At 38.9% G+C, this 17117-nt stretch overlaps 1 gene segment (V, D, J or C); it reads right to left on the reverse strand.

The window, feature by feature from the left end:
• Window positions 1-204: 204 nt before the first annotated feature.
• On the reverse strand, window positions 205-15502 carry LOC117070018. The segment is given in 3 exon segments: window positions 205-1026; window positions 1163-1270; window positions 15044-15502. Coding segments are annotated over 2 exon segments (381 nt in total).
• Between the last annotated feature and the right edge of the window lie 1615 nt (window positions 15503-17117).

The following is a 17117-nucleotide window of genomic DNA, read 5'->3' on the forward strand; positions in this document are numbered from 1 at the left end:
ATTACTTTTTTATTTCTTTTTCAGATTGTTTACTGTTGACATATAGAAATGCTACTGATTTTTGTATGTTGATTCTGTATCTTGCAACTTTACTGAATTTTTAGTTCTAAGGTTTTTTGTGGGGTCTTTAGGCTTTTCCAAATATAAAATCATATCATCTGCAAACAAGGAAAATTTGACTTCTTCCATTTATAATTCTTTTTCTCTTTAAGAAGGTGTTATTTCTTGGGCAGAAGTTTTCCTAAGAAATCACCCCAACTTGCCCCAGCTGAATGTATACCCATTCAGGTATATATTAAGCATTTGCAACCTTATCTGTCACATCTGTGTCTGTAAACATTACTATTTCTTTGGATGGCCTGAGACAAGGTCAGGAGGCTACATTTTATACAGGGATAAACAGCTAGACCATTTCATTTATCTTGAGGTTTTATACTTTTTAAATCACAAATTTCAAACAAGGTTGAAGAACTTTGGTGACAGTCTGTTTTCTTTCTCACTGTTAAAGTATCTGGTGTGAGGCATTTTTACTTTTAGTTATTCTATCGTGTTTTAGCATTTATTTGGATGGCTTTCACACTAAGAGTGCCTGGGGTGAGTGGTGGGCATCAACAATAGTAGAGTAGCTCCTGGTCCCTAACCAGAGTGGATCACAGTGGCTAACACTCAGCAGCCAGGTTCCTCATTCTGCTCAGAGTTTGTGCTCAGCTTCCCCTGCAGTCCCTGTTACTGTGTCACTCAGAGCACAGAAGTACACAGCTGAGTCTGACTCTTGAACTGAGTCCTTCTTCAAGTGGAAAGAAGTGGTTTCTTTATGGTATGTGGCTTCAAAACCTTTGTTGCTTTCCTTGTCATTGGCCTTCATGGCTTTCAGGAGGAGCTGTGGACCTTCTCCAGGATATTGGACATACCAGAAAAGGGAAGGGTACTGTGTGCTTTCATAGGAGCAGTTCACAATCAGGGAATCCCCTTCAGAAAGGAGCACTTGACCTTCTGTCTGGACCACTGAATCTCCATTGATTTCCCCTGAAAAAAAAAAAAAAGTTATACCAAGTTACCTTAGACATGATCTGAGCTGTACTCCTTAGAGAAAACGGTGGTTACAGATTACATGAACATAATGGAACAAAAGATTCTAAGTTTTAAGTGCCATTTTACTTACCAAACATTAAGAATAGTGCAATCGCTGGTCCTGGAAAAGAGTTCATTTTTAGACCCTCTGGTGTCCTTGGGTCTTGTCTTCTTAGTGTGAGGAAAGATTAAGGTCACACTGAAGGGATGAGAGTGAGCAGGAAATGTGAATGTGTTAGGAAGGTGCACCCCCTTGTGGGCAAGATCCCAAACTCAAAAGATTGTTGACTGTTCTCTCAAAAGTCCATCCTGTATCTTCACTTCTGGCTTTTTTTTTTTTTCTAAGACACCTGTTAGCTGTCTGATAGTTCTTTGTATATCTGAAGAATAGTTGGTCTTTTTTATAACCCCATTTTTTACAGCACACTGTCTGACTTGCAAGTTCTTTTCATACTATGACATTTCTGAGGATAATTCATTTTACTTTTTCTTATTTAGCCATCTTTGCCCACCCCATGATCCACTAAAATATCATATAAGCAGGTTTTTAGGGTAAAACCAGAAGAATGTCAGTAGCACATGTTTAATTATTAGTAGATTATTTGAGATGACAGAGACTTAAGCTTTTTTTCACTGCTGTATTCCCATACCTAGTACAATGTCATACACTCAGCAGGTGGTTAGGAAACACTTCTTAAATACACAAATGCATGAATAAATGAATGGTCTTTGGTTGAGGAATTGCTACTACTTGAAACATCATATTGCTTCACATTTAAGGCATCAATTATAGAAACACAATAAATTCTTTTCAAAGAAAAAATTGAATTTTATCTTGTATATATATTGATTAAAAAGTAAAGAACATATAACTCTTAGTAATGAAAAACTATAGTAATTAAAGTCATTGAATCCCTATAAAATTATCCGGCATCACTTTCTTCTCCTGTAGGAGAAGAAATGATTCCCAGATAATGCGACTGGCCTATGTGCATGAGACAAAATGTTGTGATATTAAACTTTTAATGGACATTTAGCCTTGATTATATACCTTCTACATATGTCCCTCCACCAATACTATTGACCAATAGTTATTTTTATCACAGGATAAGATGCTCAAGTAATTTGGATTTGCCTCAAAAGACCAAAGAATAAGCTCCATCTCAGCTTCCAGGATTGGTAGAGACACATCTGCTTATGTATAGAATGATGTATAGCAAGGATGACACTTCTCTTCATGTAAGAGTTAGTTGGTGATCATCTTTAAAATACAGATTTGGAGATCTCTTCACTTACAGAATCAAAACGTTCAGAATCAAGGTCCTGAAAGTTAAAAAATCTCCTCAGGTGTTTGTGATACAGCCAGTGTTATACGCATTTACAAAATAATCTTTGAGAACACTGACCTAAGCAGACAGACAAGGTATCAGTGAAGCACTTTTGGGATTAGCATGAGGAAGAAACTCCAATATTCACAGATTTTTCTTTCACGGTAGTACTGAAGTCACAGTAGCTAAAACAGATGCTGTTTACTCTCACTGTTCTTGTGTAGTCAACTTATAATAAAAATATCTCTGGATGTTCCCAGGACAAACTTGGTAAGAAGGATGTCGTTTTTCTGTCAGTCCACTAACATTTATCTTTGAACCTGGAAGCCTTCCATTATGCTTCCTGGAACATTCACTCTCCCTAAATTCAGAGACAGCAGCTACATGGCCCTGCAGCAAGGTGTCAATATTAACAAACTCTAAACTTGGGAAGCAAATTTAGATCTGGGTATTATTTGGGTCTATACAAAGACTCTCTGCCTTTGCCCTCTTACCTTGTGCCAGATCTCTGTGATCAAGCTGCATCTTCCTCCTTTTCCTGGTTCTTTTGGCCCATTCATCTAACTGACTCTACCTGAAGTCTAATCAGAAATATGTAGTGAGCAGTTTCACTGTCCCTAAATTTCTTTACTTTTTCCAAGGAAATCTTGTCCTTAGTATTGTAACCACCCTCCATTCTTTTGAGGGAATCTATTTTCCACACCTGGTGTATTAGTCTATTGTTGCATTGCTGTAAAGAGATACCTGAGACTGGGTAATTTATAAAGAAAAGAGATTTACTTTGGGAGGCCGAGACGGGCAGATCACGAGGTCAGGAGATCAAGACCATCCTGGCTAACATGGTGACACCCCGTCTCTACTAAAAAATACAAAAAACTGGCCGGGCGAGGTGGCAGGCGCCTGTAGTCCCAGCTACTCAGGAGGCTGAGGCAGGAGAATGGCGTAAACCTGGGAGGCGGAGCTTGCAGTGAGCTGAGATCCAGCCACTGCACTCCAGCCTGGGCGGCAGAGTGAGACTCAGTCTCAAAAAAAAAAAAAAAAAAGAAAAGAGATTTAACTGGCTCACGGTTCTGCAGACTGTACAAGAGGCATAGAGGCTTCTGCTTCTGGGACCCTTGGGAAGCTTCCAATCATGGTGAAAGGCAAAGCTGAAGCATGGTATCTTACATGGCAAAAACAGGAGTGAGAGAGAGTGCCGGAAGGTGCCACACACTTTTAAACAACCAGATCTCACAAGAACTCACTCACTATTTCAAGAACAGAAGCAAGGGAATGGTGCTAAACTATTCATGAAAGATCCACCCCAGTGGTCCAACCACCTCCCGCCAGGCCCCACCTCCAACACTGGGGATTACAATTGAACACAAGATTTGGGTGGGGACACAGGTCCAAGCTATATCACCATGATTTCATAAGGAGATGAATGTCATAGAGGAACCGTAGCAGTAGATTTGAGTGAAATACAGTAGAACTGTGTAATCAATGAAAAAAATGCTTAAGCAAATTCCCAACTGATAATAGATTTATTCAAATGGTCTGACTTCAAGCCTCAGAAGCTCTGCTTCAAGGACTTGAATTTACACAGATGTGTCATCAGTCAAGAGTCAGTCTGGCAAACAGAAATGCTGAGCTAGGTGTCAGCGCCATGGCAACAGAAAGTGATTGGCTCACGGTAATAAGAAGAATTTACCCACAGCAGTGTGGGTTTGAAAAGGAAAGCTTTATTAGAAACAAAGCTGCAGAGGAGTGCAGCAGGGCACTTCAGCAAGAGCGGAATGAGCAAGCCATAATGGATTTTTCCTTAGGGGCGTTTATGAACCTTAAAGCAGGAGCTTAAGGGTAATTTGGACCACATTAGCACCCTAGGTCAGGATAAATTATTACATTTGTAGACATTTTGGTGCCTTGATGTAAGCAAGGGCTGCGCAATAAGTTTCAATATACACACATTCCAGAGATGTATAGAAATTCTGGCTACTTACACATTTTTGGGAAAGGAGCCTGGTACTACACACCTGCTTTTGATAATAGGGACGTCGATTAACAACTACTTCTGAATTCCTCAGATAAGGAGTTTTGCCTCTGGATGATCTGCTTGATGGCCACCAGGTGGTCTTCGATCTCCTCATAAAACAATCCAAAAATGGTCAGTAGAAAGACATTTAGAGTTCAGGCAGACAATGTGGTGTGAAGCAGCGCACGGCGAGGAGGATGAGCTGGGGCCCTGCCTCTCTGAACCCAGACCTCGCTGGGCTATAAAGCACTTTAGAACATCTAGAAATCCTCCTGAGCCTTGGCGAAGCCCTCACCAAGCTGCGGAGGACACCGTGTCTTTGGGAGGAAATGGATGTGGCAGAGGGAGAAGAATGGCAGCCGCCAGAAGGCGCTGAGGGCTGCAGTAATGTAGAGAACCCAAGAAGGCGGGCCTAGAGACACAAGCTCAGGAACTTCATTATGCCATGGAGTTGCACAGATGCAGGTCCCGGGCTGGCCACTTTGTCCCAGTTAGACAAGACTTTACCTTCTCCCAAAACCACCAGAAATGATGGACAAAGGCCTAAAAGGGCCTGGAAGGTAAGCAGAGCCCCCACAAGGATAGGTGGAGTGGTTAGCAGGCCGTTGGGTGGTTGCTCTTTGTTCAACCAGATCTTGATATCCAAAGAGAGAAATCGCATGCCACATTTGGTGGGTTGGAAATGCCTACCACCATTTGGGAGGATTTACTGGCCTTTACAGAAGGCCCAGGTAAATAATATGAAAAAGCTACTCTCAACTTTTCCCTCAACCTTTTAAAAGAAAATTTTCGCTCCACCTAGCCATTCTAGATTTAAAGAGGTTGCTGACATATAATATAGTTAGAAAAATCACACGTCAGCCAAGCGCAGTGGCTCACACCTGTAATCCCAGCACTTTGGGAGGCCGAGGCGGGTAGATCACCAGAGGTCCAGAGTCCAAGACCAGCCTGATCAACATGTGGAAACCCCATCTTTACTGAAAATACAAAATTAACCGGGTATGATGGCACATGCTTGTAATCCCAGCTACTTGGGAGGCTGAGGCAGGAGAATCACTTGAACCCAGGAGGCGGAGGTTGCTGTGAGCCGAGATCGCACCATTGCACTTCAGCCTGGGCAACAAGAGTGAAACTCCATCTCAAAAAAATAAATAAATAAATAAATAAAATCACATGTCTTGTAAATGCCCATTTGTTCTTTTAAAAAATTGTAGAAAGCAAACGCCTTCTGGAAACGACTTTTTGAAACGAAATTTGTTAGACCAGCTCTAGAAGTGACCCCAGGAGCAACACACCACCACGTTCATTCAGTGGATTAGAGGCCATGGAGCAGAAGGCAGTGAGAATGAAGAGAAGGTTCTATTCCAGACTGTTCATGCTTAGGAGACATTTTCACATTATAACCACTGTTTTAGGTGTGCATTTTATTCCTCACTACTGTATATATTGTTGACAATGCTAAGAAATTTTTTGAAATATCTTGTCTTTCTTTTTATTTTATTTATTTATTTATTACTTTAAGTTCTGGGGTACATGTGCAGAATGTGCAGGTTTGTTACATAGGTATACATGTGCCATGGTGGTTTGCTGCATCCATCAACCCATCATCCACATTAGGTATTTCTCCTAATGCTATCCCTCCCCTAGACCCCCTCCCGCTGACAGGTCCCGATGTATGATATTCCCTTCCCTGTGTCCATGTGTTCTCATTGTTCAACTCCTACTTATGAGTGAGAACATGTGGTGTTTGGTTTTCTGTTCCTGTGTTAGTTTGCTGAGAATGATGGTTTCCAGCTTCATCCATGTCCCTGCAAAAGACATGAACTCGTCCTTTTTTTATGGATGCATGGTATTCCATGGTGCATATGTGCCACATTTTCTTTATCCAGTCTGTCATTGATGGGCATTTTGGTTGGTTCCAAGTCTTTGCTATTGTGAACAGTGTTGCAATAAACATACGTGTGCATGTGTCTTTATAGCAGAATGATTTCTAATCCTTTGGGTATTGCTGGATCAAATGGTATTACTGGTTCTAGATCCCTGAGGAATCGCCACACCATCTTCCACAATAGTTGAACTAATTTACACTCCCACCAACAGTGTATAAGTGTTCCTATTTCTCCACATCCTCTCCAGCATCTGTTGTTTCCTGACTTTTTAATGATCACCATTCTAACTGGTGTGAGATGTTATCTCGTGGTTTTGATTTGCATTTCTCTAATGACCAGTGATGATGAGATTTTTTTTCATGTTTGTTGGCGGCATAAATGTCTTCTTTGGAGAAATGTCTATTCATACCCTTCGCCCACTTTTTCATGGGGGTTGTTTGTTTTTTTCTTGTAAATTTGTTTAAGTTCTTTGTAGATTCTGGATATTAGCCCTTTGTCAGACAGGTAGATTGCAAAGATTTTCTCCCACTCTGTAGATTGCCTGTTCACTCTGATGATAGTTTCTTTTGCTGTGCAGAAGCTCTTTAGTTTAATTAGATCTCATTTGTCAATTTTGGCTTTTGTTGCCATTACTTTTGGTGTTTTGGTCGTGAAGTCTTTGTCCATGCCTACGTCCTGAATGGTATTGCCTAGGTTTTCTTCTAGAGTTTTTATGGTTTTAGGTCTTACATTTAAGTCTTTAATTCATCTTGAGTTAATTTTTGTATAAGGTGTAAGGAAGGGGTTCAGTTTCAGTTTTCTGCATATGGCCAGGCAGTTTTCCCAACACCGTTTATTAAATAGGGAATCCTTTCCCCATTGCTTGTTTTTGTCTGGTTTGTCAAAGATCAGATGGTTGTAGATGTGTGGCGTTATTTCTGAGACCTCTGTTCTGTATATATCTAGTTTTTTTTGTTTTTTGGTGTGGTTTTTTGGGGGGGTTTTGTTTTGAGACAGAGTCTCACTCTTGTAGCCCAGGCTAGAGTGCAATGGCACGATTTCAGCTCACTGCGACCTCTGCCTCCCAGGTTCAAGCGATTCTCCTGCCTCAGCCTCCCAAGTAGCTGGAATTACAGGCACTCACCACCATGCCCAGCTAATTGTTTTGTATTTTTAGTAGAGATGGCGTTTCGCCATGTTGGCCAGGCTAGTCTTGAACTCCTGACCTCAGGTGATCCACCCACCTCGGCCTCCCAAAGTGCTGGGATTACAGGCATGAGCCACCATGCCCGGCCTATCTTGCCTTTCTTGATGTTCTAAAGTGCTTCATAGACGTTAAAAGTAGATTGGCAGCTGAAGGGCAGAAGGAAGTATAAAGGGAGTAGAAAATAACACATTTAAAAATATCTGTTTCTTAAATTTCATATGAAATGTTGATTGGGAGCTGGAGCACATTATGTTTGTGTGCTGGCTCCTGGGAGGAGAAGGAAGTGTAAAGAGCTCTGTGGTGATGTACTTACAATGAGGCAAGCTTAGCCATTGTCTCTTACTTCTGTGCATTTTGTTTTCCTTATCTGTGTATGTAGTGTATATAAAGAACACATTAATCCTAATTAATAGCTAGTCTTTCTAGATGCTAAAGAGGTCACCAGTGTATGACAAAGGTGTAGAGTTAGTAAACTAACTCTATCACATTATAGTATTAGAAGTTAATTCAGTGTTACTCTGTGTATAATGGAAAACTTAAGTTCTTATTTGAACATATAGTCTTTCTGGATATTTCAAAGTGTACATAACATATGTTAAAGTATGTACATTAAGAAGGCTAAAGTAACACTATTTGAGTATTTTTTGTGATTTCACAGGAGTAGTTGCATTTGGGGAATGGAATTGTTAAACTTGATGTCTTGGAGAGTATGTTGACTTCATTGTATGGTTGGAGATGGGGGAAGAGGAAGTATGCAGAGAGAAGTTTTGTGCCTGTGAGTTGGATTAGTTCAGATCGTCTAACCATTTTTCTGTATGTGTTTTTGTTAATATTGCTGTATATTAAAAGATAAACAAGTCCTAACGCCCAAAGTATGTTAAACGTAGAGGTGGTAAAATAATCCCTTTATAAATGTCCTTTTGTTGATTTTTAAGAAGGCCTATCTACTGGCAGTGACCTTTGTTAATCCATCTCTTGGAGCTGGATGTAATCTGGTACTTAGTCACTAGAATGGTGAAAGAAGAGGAAGAGAAAGAAGAGGAAGGATGGAGGGAAGGGCTCTTTGCTAGTATTTCCATATCTAGGTGACTTTTTTAGATTATAACCATAGGTTTATATGTGCATTTTTGTAACTTGCCTGTGCTTATTGTGGATAAAGTTCAATCTTTATTTTGCAACATCTAAGCTTTATAGAGGCCCTGAGGTGACAACATATGAGAAAAAGTAGAGCTGGTGGATTAGCCACTTTGTAAATATATTTTTTATACTTGATAGAAAAGATGCACCTTGGACATGGAATTGTTGTTAAACCACCTCTGAGCAGTATATATACCAGGATGTGTTCAGTAGATTGGCAGCTGAAGGGCAGAAGGAAGTATAAAGGGAGAGGTGTATGCAGATGTGTTTATATTTACATTTTGATAATAGCTATTGATGTATGTGCATCTCTTTGGGCTGTACCATAGGAATACACTAAGTAATGCAATGAAAACATACGTTCTTGCTAATATTTTAATAGTACAAATCTGAAAATGAATTCTCTTAGAAACCTTATACTTAGTGTACTCTGTTGCTTTACATCTCTTTTTAAATTGACCTTTAAAGGGAATGTGGTATTTTAATTGTAACTCTGACAGTACTTTTACCTAGAGGCCTGTTTCCATTTTTGTCTTCTATGAAATTTTTGTCCCCAAGAAAGGCAAGATTACTTTTTTTTCTAACAAATTGAGTTGATGTGGTATATTCTTTGTTATCAAAATGCTCATATAGCTTTGGGATTTTGAATTGGTAAATATTCATGGTGTGTGAAAAAGCATCATATATACTGTATGATTTCAATCACACATAAAATTGGATGTTGTCTATATACACACACAGGACCCAGAAGGACATATCAAACTATAAAGTGCTTGTGATGGTGAATGACTTTGTTCTTCTTGTGTTTTTCAGCTTTCTATGACGCACATATTAACTTTCTAAAATAAAAGTTATTTTTAAAATTCTTTTAAAAAGTAAGATTTAATACACAAAATTAGACATCCAACCATTGGAAGGGCTAATGAAGCAAAGATGAGAAAGACTGATTACATGAAATTTTGAGGTGTGATGCATCATCCAGCTGCCTGTGACACCAAAATGAGTGATTCTTAGGAAGAAACCCAGAAGTCAACCAAAGTCCTCACAGCTGGTAATCTGGGCTGCCTGCACACAGCCCCTACAGAAGAATAATGGTTTCTCTTTCTTTTCTGCTTGCCCGATATTATTCCCAAATGCCTCTTGTTTGTAGAATTAAAACTAAATGAATGAAAGGGCTTGTGTGAATTGTAGTTTGGGTTTCTTCCCTAGCAAAGCAAAGGAGTATATTAAAGGGACGAGGAAGACGCCCAGTTGACAATATGCAATAGAGCACACCGGTGAACTAAGCAGCCATCATTGAACTTGGCTCTTGGCTTTCTATATTGGATTATTCTATTGTTGATGTGGCTGCACTGGAAAAAACAGTGCCCAGAATCCCCTTCTTTTTGTAATTCTGAATACAAAAGGGCATTTGCACAAGATTTGAAAGGCAGATAGGAAGCAGCAGCCATTATCTTCCAAAGATCACCACTGATTAGAGATGGTGAAAGACACAGTGGTCTCGGCTGCTTCCATTTTGTTATTGTTCTTCCCTGATGGCACCTGACAATAAATAACCAGCTCCACAGCACATAAAATTACCACTATCACAGTACTTCTCAAACCCTAAGTATATCGCATAAGTTACTGCAACAGCTTACACATGAACCCCATGCCAATTCACCACAATTAATAATTATGATGCTGTGATCTTTCACTACTTATCACCGCTGCACCTACTGCTAATAATGGGATCCTTGTTCCCTTCTGGCCATGAATAATTTAATTCCAAAATCTCATTTATGTATTTGCTCTGTATGACCACTTCTGTACCAAATGTCTTACATTGGGTTCTTCCAGAAGCAAATCTTGAAAAATGACTGTAAGTAGTTTATTTGAGAAATGCAGGAAACACAGATAGAGAGGGTGGGGTGTTATATAAGAAATAACAAGTGTTTACAAGGGTGTAAAGAGACAGGAGTTCTTCTATGCTGCTAATGAGGGGAAAAATTGCTAAGAGTATTTCAAGAGCAATTTGGCAATTGCAAGTAAATTTTTTAAGATGTGAATCATATAACCCAGCAAATGCCACTTCAGGGTATATAAGATAAAACATTCTGTATCTATATATAAGGAAACATAATTGTATTCCTTGTAGAATTTTTATAATAAAAGATTAGAAACATTCATTGAATAAAGGATTAACAAAATTCTTTCTCCTTCTACATGAAAAAATTAGATTAACTTACTAATCTCTGTTTCTCTGGAAATCCAATAAAAGTAGAATGTCAGCTGTATTACCAAGTAAGATTGTTACGGTAAAAATGATCCTGATTGATAAACTGCATCTGGACTGTAAATGGACTGTGAATACTTTTTAAGATGTCATAGTTTTGGAGCAGTGACTTTTATAACTGTTACAGGAGATACTGGTTTCTATTTGGGATATGGGGTTTCTAAGTCCGGATGGCCTGTTGGGTCTTATTCCCTCACACTTTAGCACTTGATGTGGGAGAAGGGGAGGGAGGCATTGCAAAAAGAATAATCTGTGAACCGTATAGACACCTGAAAGGACTCCTCTTGAGAATACTTAGGGTGTGAGGGAAACCAGTACCTATGTGGCCTATTGAGCTTTGTAAACTTGATTGTGTAACTGAGTCTAAGACTATCACTGCTGATGGCCTTGCACAATCCAATGTGCATCAAAAGGCACATATAATATATTCATAAAATGGAACACTATATATCAAATAAGAGCAATGAAATATATCTACATATATAAATTTTTCTATATCTCAAAAATATTTTAGGGAAGAAATCAAGTTTCATAATTACACATACAATTGGATTGCATTCATGTAAATTTTAAATACACAAAACACAGCACCACACATTGCTTAAAAATATCTATGTTTAGAAATATAAAAACATGGAGTAGAGAAAAAAGTTCATAATAGGTTTGAGAGAGGGATGAAGGCATTAAAACTGAGGAGGAAAATAAAAGAGATGGCAATTTTATTTGTAATGTTTTATTTATTTTTTAAAATTTGAAACTTGGTATTTATGTGTAACTGTATTTATTGATATCAAGAGATAGAAATAATATAATATTGTTTTAAAATGGTACAGTCTGCTCATATGGCAAATATAATTGTGTTAGAAATTAAATATTTCTACCTTCTCCTTAATATATATATTATATAACGTTCTTTACCTTTATAAAACAATCATATAAATAAAACTACTCTGACATCTCAAACAGGGTTGTTGGTGTGAGAGCAGAAAATGCATTTCCAGGTGCTTGAGGTTCTTGGTGCCAGCAGTTATATTTCCTCGGTACTGAACTTCAGTTTGGAATTGAAAGAAATTGCCATTTCTCCTTCTCATATGCAGTGTATAAAGTACCCACTTGCAGTCATTCTGGAACACAGGACTGAGTTGTGTTTTTAAGTCTTATAAAGGTCATCAGTCTCTCGGGGATAGTAGAGAATATAATCTGAACAAGCCTTTAAATAAGTATATATTTCTTATCAATAATTTTATATATCTTACTTCATTTCCAGAAATCTTCCAAATGTATATGCCACAAATAGCCATATCACTATGACCTGAAAAATAATGCTGATCCCTACTGGTGTCCCCTTTGTCTTAGGTAAATCATTGGAAACAATCCACTATTATTATCTTTATCTTCGGATTCCTATTCTTCTTACTCATGACAGCATCAGGAAGTAGACAATAAAAAAGCCCAACCCTCCTCCTCCTCTTTCTCTTTACCTTTCTTCAAGTCATTATTAACCTTGAAAGCTTCAAGTAAGAAGGCTAAAAAGTGTTTGTATATTTTTTTCTTCCTAGCCAGGGGAAGTCATACATCTATCACATGCCCTTCGACCTTTTTATTCCCATTACTATACTTAATTAGAATATCTTCAGGGGCCAAACATTGCTAAATTTTGCATGTACTTAATTATCACAATGTTAAACAGATAAGAATTCATTTCTAATATTCCAACTGTAAAATCATATGAAACTGGAATAAGAGTAAAAACTAAAATAACATCATTTGGAAGAATTGGCAAAAGTTACTATTTCACCAATTTTGAAGATTTATAAAGTTGATTTGCAGAATTTAAGATATGAAAAGAATAAGAATTGGTCTTTATAAGTGGGAAAAACAAAAAATAAATGGGACTTGCCAAGCAGACCTAGCATTTTGTTCCTCCTTAATAGCTCTTTAGGGCCAGGCACGGTGGCTTGCACCTATAATTCCAGCACTTTGGGAGGCCGAGGTGGGTGGATCACCTGAGGTCAGGAGTTCGAGACCAGCATGACCAACATGGAGAAACCTCTTCTTTACTAATACTACAAAAAATTAGCCAAGCGTGGTTACACACGCCTGTAATCCCAGTTACTTGGGAGGCTGAGGCAGGAGAATCACTTGAACCTGAGAGGCAGAGGTGTGGTAAGCCAAGATTGCAGCACTCCTGCCTGGGCAATAAGAGCAAAACTCTGTCTCAAAAAAAAAAAAAAAAAGTTCTGTAAAAACTACTAAAGAATTTGAGTTATTCACTCTCCTTTCTTCAGTTTTCCTGACAAGGTTACTAGACTCTACATGAGCACGCCATTGTTCTAAGCCATTCAGCATCCTAATAAATCTACTTCTTCTTAAATGAAGCATTTAAAAAGGAGAGAAAATAATCAGCACAGAGTGCTGACTCCAGGGAAACTACTTTAAAATTACCACGTTGAGAGAGCAGTAACTATGCAAGAAGAAGATATGCTTACAAAAGGAAGTTCACCTGTTGTTCTGGATATTGTAAGATAAAATGGTGAATGAAAAGCAAAACTCTGTGCCATGTCACAATTTCCATATTCAACCATTTAAAATATAGCAGCTTCACACTCACCCAGCAAGTCCCTAAGCATCTCCATACTGTGGGATAAGAACATCATTATTTCAAAAAACAATGAGATCCTGTCATTTGTAATATAAACCAAAACAAAATTCTCAGACCTCCAACCATCTGAATGGACCCCTTCTCTCAGCCAAGGGCATTCCAAAGCTAACCTGAAAAAATAGTTTGGGCCACGATGGGAAGGAGTGATTGGACATACCTCATTATATTCCCCTCCCTTTTGAATTTCCCCTTTGGAATTGAAGAAAAGCTTACTGGCATTAACAGCAACACATACTTTCAGTCTGATAAGAACATTTACAATCTATTCTCTCTGAAGCCTGCTCCATGGAGGCTGCATCTGTGTGATAAAACTTTGGTCTCCACAACCCCTAATTATAGCCCAGACATTGCTTTCTACTGATAATAAAGAATTGCCAATCAGAAAATTTTTTAATCTACCTGTGATCTGGAAACTCCCCTTCAAGCTGTACTGCCATTCCAGATCAAACCACTGTAAATCTTACATGTGTTGATGGATGTATCATGTTTCCCTAAACTGTATATAAGTAAGCTGTACTACAACCACCTTGGGCACATGTTATCAGGACCTCCTGAGGCTGTGTCACAGATGCATCCTTAACCTTGGGAAATAAACTTTCTAAATGGATTGAGAACCATCTCACATACTTTTGGGTTCGCAGCAACAACATGGATGGAACTGGAGGTCATTACACTAAGTGAAATAAGCCAGGCAAGAAAGACAAACATTGCATATTCTCACTTATCTGTGGGATTTAAAAATCAAAACAATCGAACTCATGGAGATAGAGAGTAGAACATATGGATGGTTTCTAGAGGCTGGGAAGGATAGTGGGTGGGTGGGGGAGAGGAGGGATGTTTAATGGGTAGAAAAAAAAAGAAAGAATGAATAAGACCTAGCATTTGATAGTACAACAGGGTAACTACAGACAATAATAATTAATTGTACATTTTTAAATAACTAAAAGAGTATGATTGGGTTGTTTGTAACACAAAGGATAAATGTTTCAGGGGATGGATACCCCATTTTACGTGATGTCATTGCTATGCATTGAATGCCTGTATCAAAATATCTCATGTACTCCATAAACATATTCACCTACTATGTATCCATAAAAATTAAAAATACATTTAAAAAAAAAACTAACATCACAGTTTCTACTGTGTCAGAATCCAAAATCTTTCAGAGGTAGTTATTCCCCCTAGCACCTTACGAAGTTTGTGTTCAGCTCCCTTTGCGGTCCCATACACTGTGGCATTCACGGCAGAGAAGTACTCAGCCATGTCACTCCACTGCCCAGAGGGTTTCCTCAGGTTAAAGAAGAATCTACTCTTCATAAATTCAGTCTCAAAGCCTTTGATGTCTTTAACCAGTGGGTCCCCTGAAAGGTACTTGAGGAGAAACGGAAGGTCTTGTATTTTTACCAAAACAGGAGACTTGCCTAGCCCAACCTTCCTCACACTCGCTATTCTCAAGACCTGGGTTCCAGCCACTTTCTTACCTTGAGTGCTTTTCAATCTTTGAATCTCCCCATTTTTCCCATCTTCAAAGAACTCCAGTGACAGTGCTTCAGTAAGCCAGCTGCAGGAAGAAGGGGCTGAGCAGAAAGTGTTGATCATCATTGGAAACAGCCATCTGTCCCTTGTCAACATCACCCTCTGGAGGCCAGATTCAGGACCGAGGATACAGACTCCCCACAAGAAGCAAACCTGGGCTTTCCTTGTGTGGAGACCTGTCAAAAACTTCCAGTGAACGTTTCTTTCTTCCCTAATCTGTACTACGTTGCCCTCTGTAGTATATTACATTAATCCTGGCCTCAATGAAAAATGAGGACTGCAAAAGAGAGGAGGAATTTACAGAGAAAAAGATCACACAATGAATCTAGCAGATTTTGGAGTCCCTTAGTATCTTTGTATAAAAACAGTGGAGACATTCTTTAAGCAAAAATAGTTAAATCAACTCTTTTGGCTGAGTTTCAAATAGTCTTGTTGCAGTGAGCATCAGGTTGAGAGGAGGATGTGGTAGGATGTGGAGATACCTACTTTGGTAAAATTAAAAGTAAGATCAGATGTGCAAAATAAAAGTCTAGTGTTACACGCATCTGTGAAGAGACCGCCAAACAGGTTTTGTGTGAGCAATAAAGCTTTTTAATCACCTGGGTGCAGGCAGACTGAGTCCTAAAAAGGAGTCAGCAAAGGAGATAGGGGTGAGGCAGTTTTATAGGATTTGGGTAGGTAGTGGAAAATTACAATTAAAGAGGGTTCTCTTGCTGGCAGGGGCGGGGGTCACAAGGTGCTCTGGTGGGGAGCTCCTGAGACTCATTGTCCAAGAGAAGGAATGTCACAAGTTCAATCCATCAGTTAGGGTGGGGCAGGAACAAATCACAACAGTGGAACGTCATCAGTTAAGGCAGGAACCGCCTATTTCACTTATTTTGTGGTTCTTCAGTTGCTCCAGGCCATCTGGATGTATATGTGCAGGACACAGGGGTTATGATGGCTTAGCTTGGGTTCAGAGGCCTGACACCTAGAACAAGAGCCCTCAACCAGGAAAACAAAATAGGATTATCTTTTTCTTCTTCAAGCAGAATTACAAAGATACAGAGGCTTTAGATCAACAAAAATTATAATATGATATTCAGATAAGAGAGTAAAATAACATTGCAATTTGCTGGGAACATAACCAGAGTGTTACATCCAATTCTGGGTACTACATCATCAAGACATCATTGATTGACTTTAGTATCTACAGAAAAAAACTGAGAGGATTGATGAAGGCTTTGCAAAATAAAACATAAATAATTTCTGAAGGAACTGAGGACAGAGTAAAAATACATTTGCATTTACCCTGGAATCCAAGAAGGAGTACCACCAGCAGAACAGAGCGAAGAAAAACATCTAAAAGGAAAAAAGATATGTGAGCTGTTTGATCATGAAATCTGACACAGATAGGCCACCAGCAGTTTTACATGAATGAATCAAGTCTTGTAAAACAAGGTAGTGCTGATTGTGGCAACAGCAAGGCTGTTCTTCTGAAAGAAGCCTTTTCTTTCCACCCACTGTAGACCCTGGGGCTAAAAGAGTAACTATCACACCAGGAGATCAATTTTAGGGAAAATGAGAAGAGAGAAACACGCTGACTTTCCTCGGGGCAATAGGGACCTTTTTTTAACATTAGGAAGCCTCTTATCTGGGACTGTGATTGTTTCTAGCAACAGGAAATCAAATCTGTCCTCGGCATCCTCATTGCCTTGCTTCTTTTTGCCTGTAGATTGTCTCTCACTTATAAGAAGTCCATGAATAATGCTTCTAATTCCAGATATCAGATGACCACGCCTGCTCACTGCCTATCTTTCCGAAATTCCCACTGATAAAAGAATAAAAATGTAAAGGACATGATGATTTAACTAGAGAAGTGAAAGTCACAGAAAAAAAAACAACTGAGAGACTACAGTGTAAATTGTAATGAGTAACCCTTCAATCTGGCATTGGTGCACTGGTGGAGAGTCGGGAGGAGGTTTGGGGGATTCAAGAGTGAGGAGGTTGAAAGCAGCATCAAACCCTTGTTCACATATT

Source organism: Trachypithecus francoisi, unplaced genomic scaffold (genome assembly GCF_009764315.1).
Source record: "Trachypithecus francoisi isolate TF-2019V2 unplaced genomic scaffold, Tfra_2.0 Lachesis_group3, whole genome shotgun sequence".
NCBI lineage: Eukaryota > Metazoa > Chordata > Mammalia > Primates > Cercopithecidae > Trachypithecus > Trachypithecus francoisi.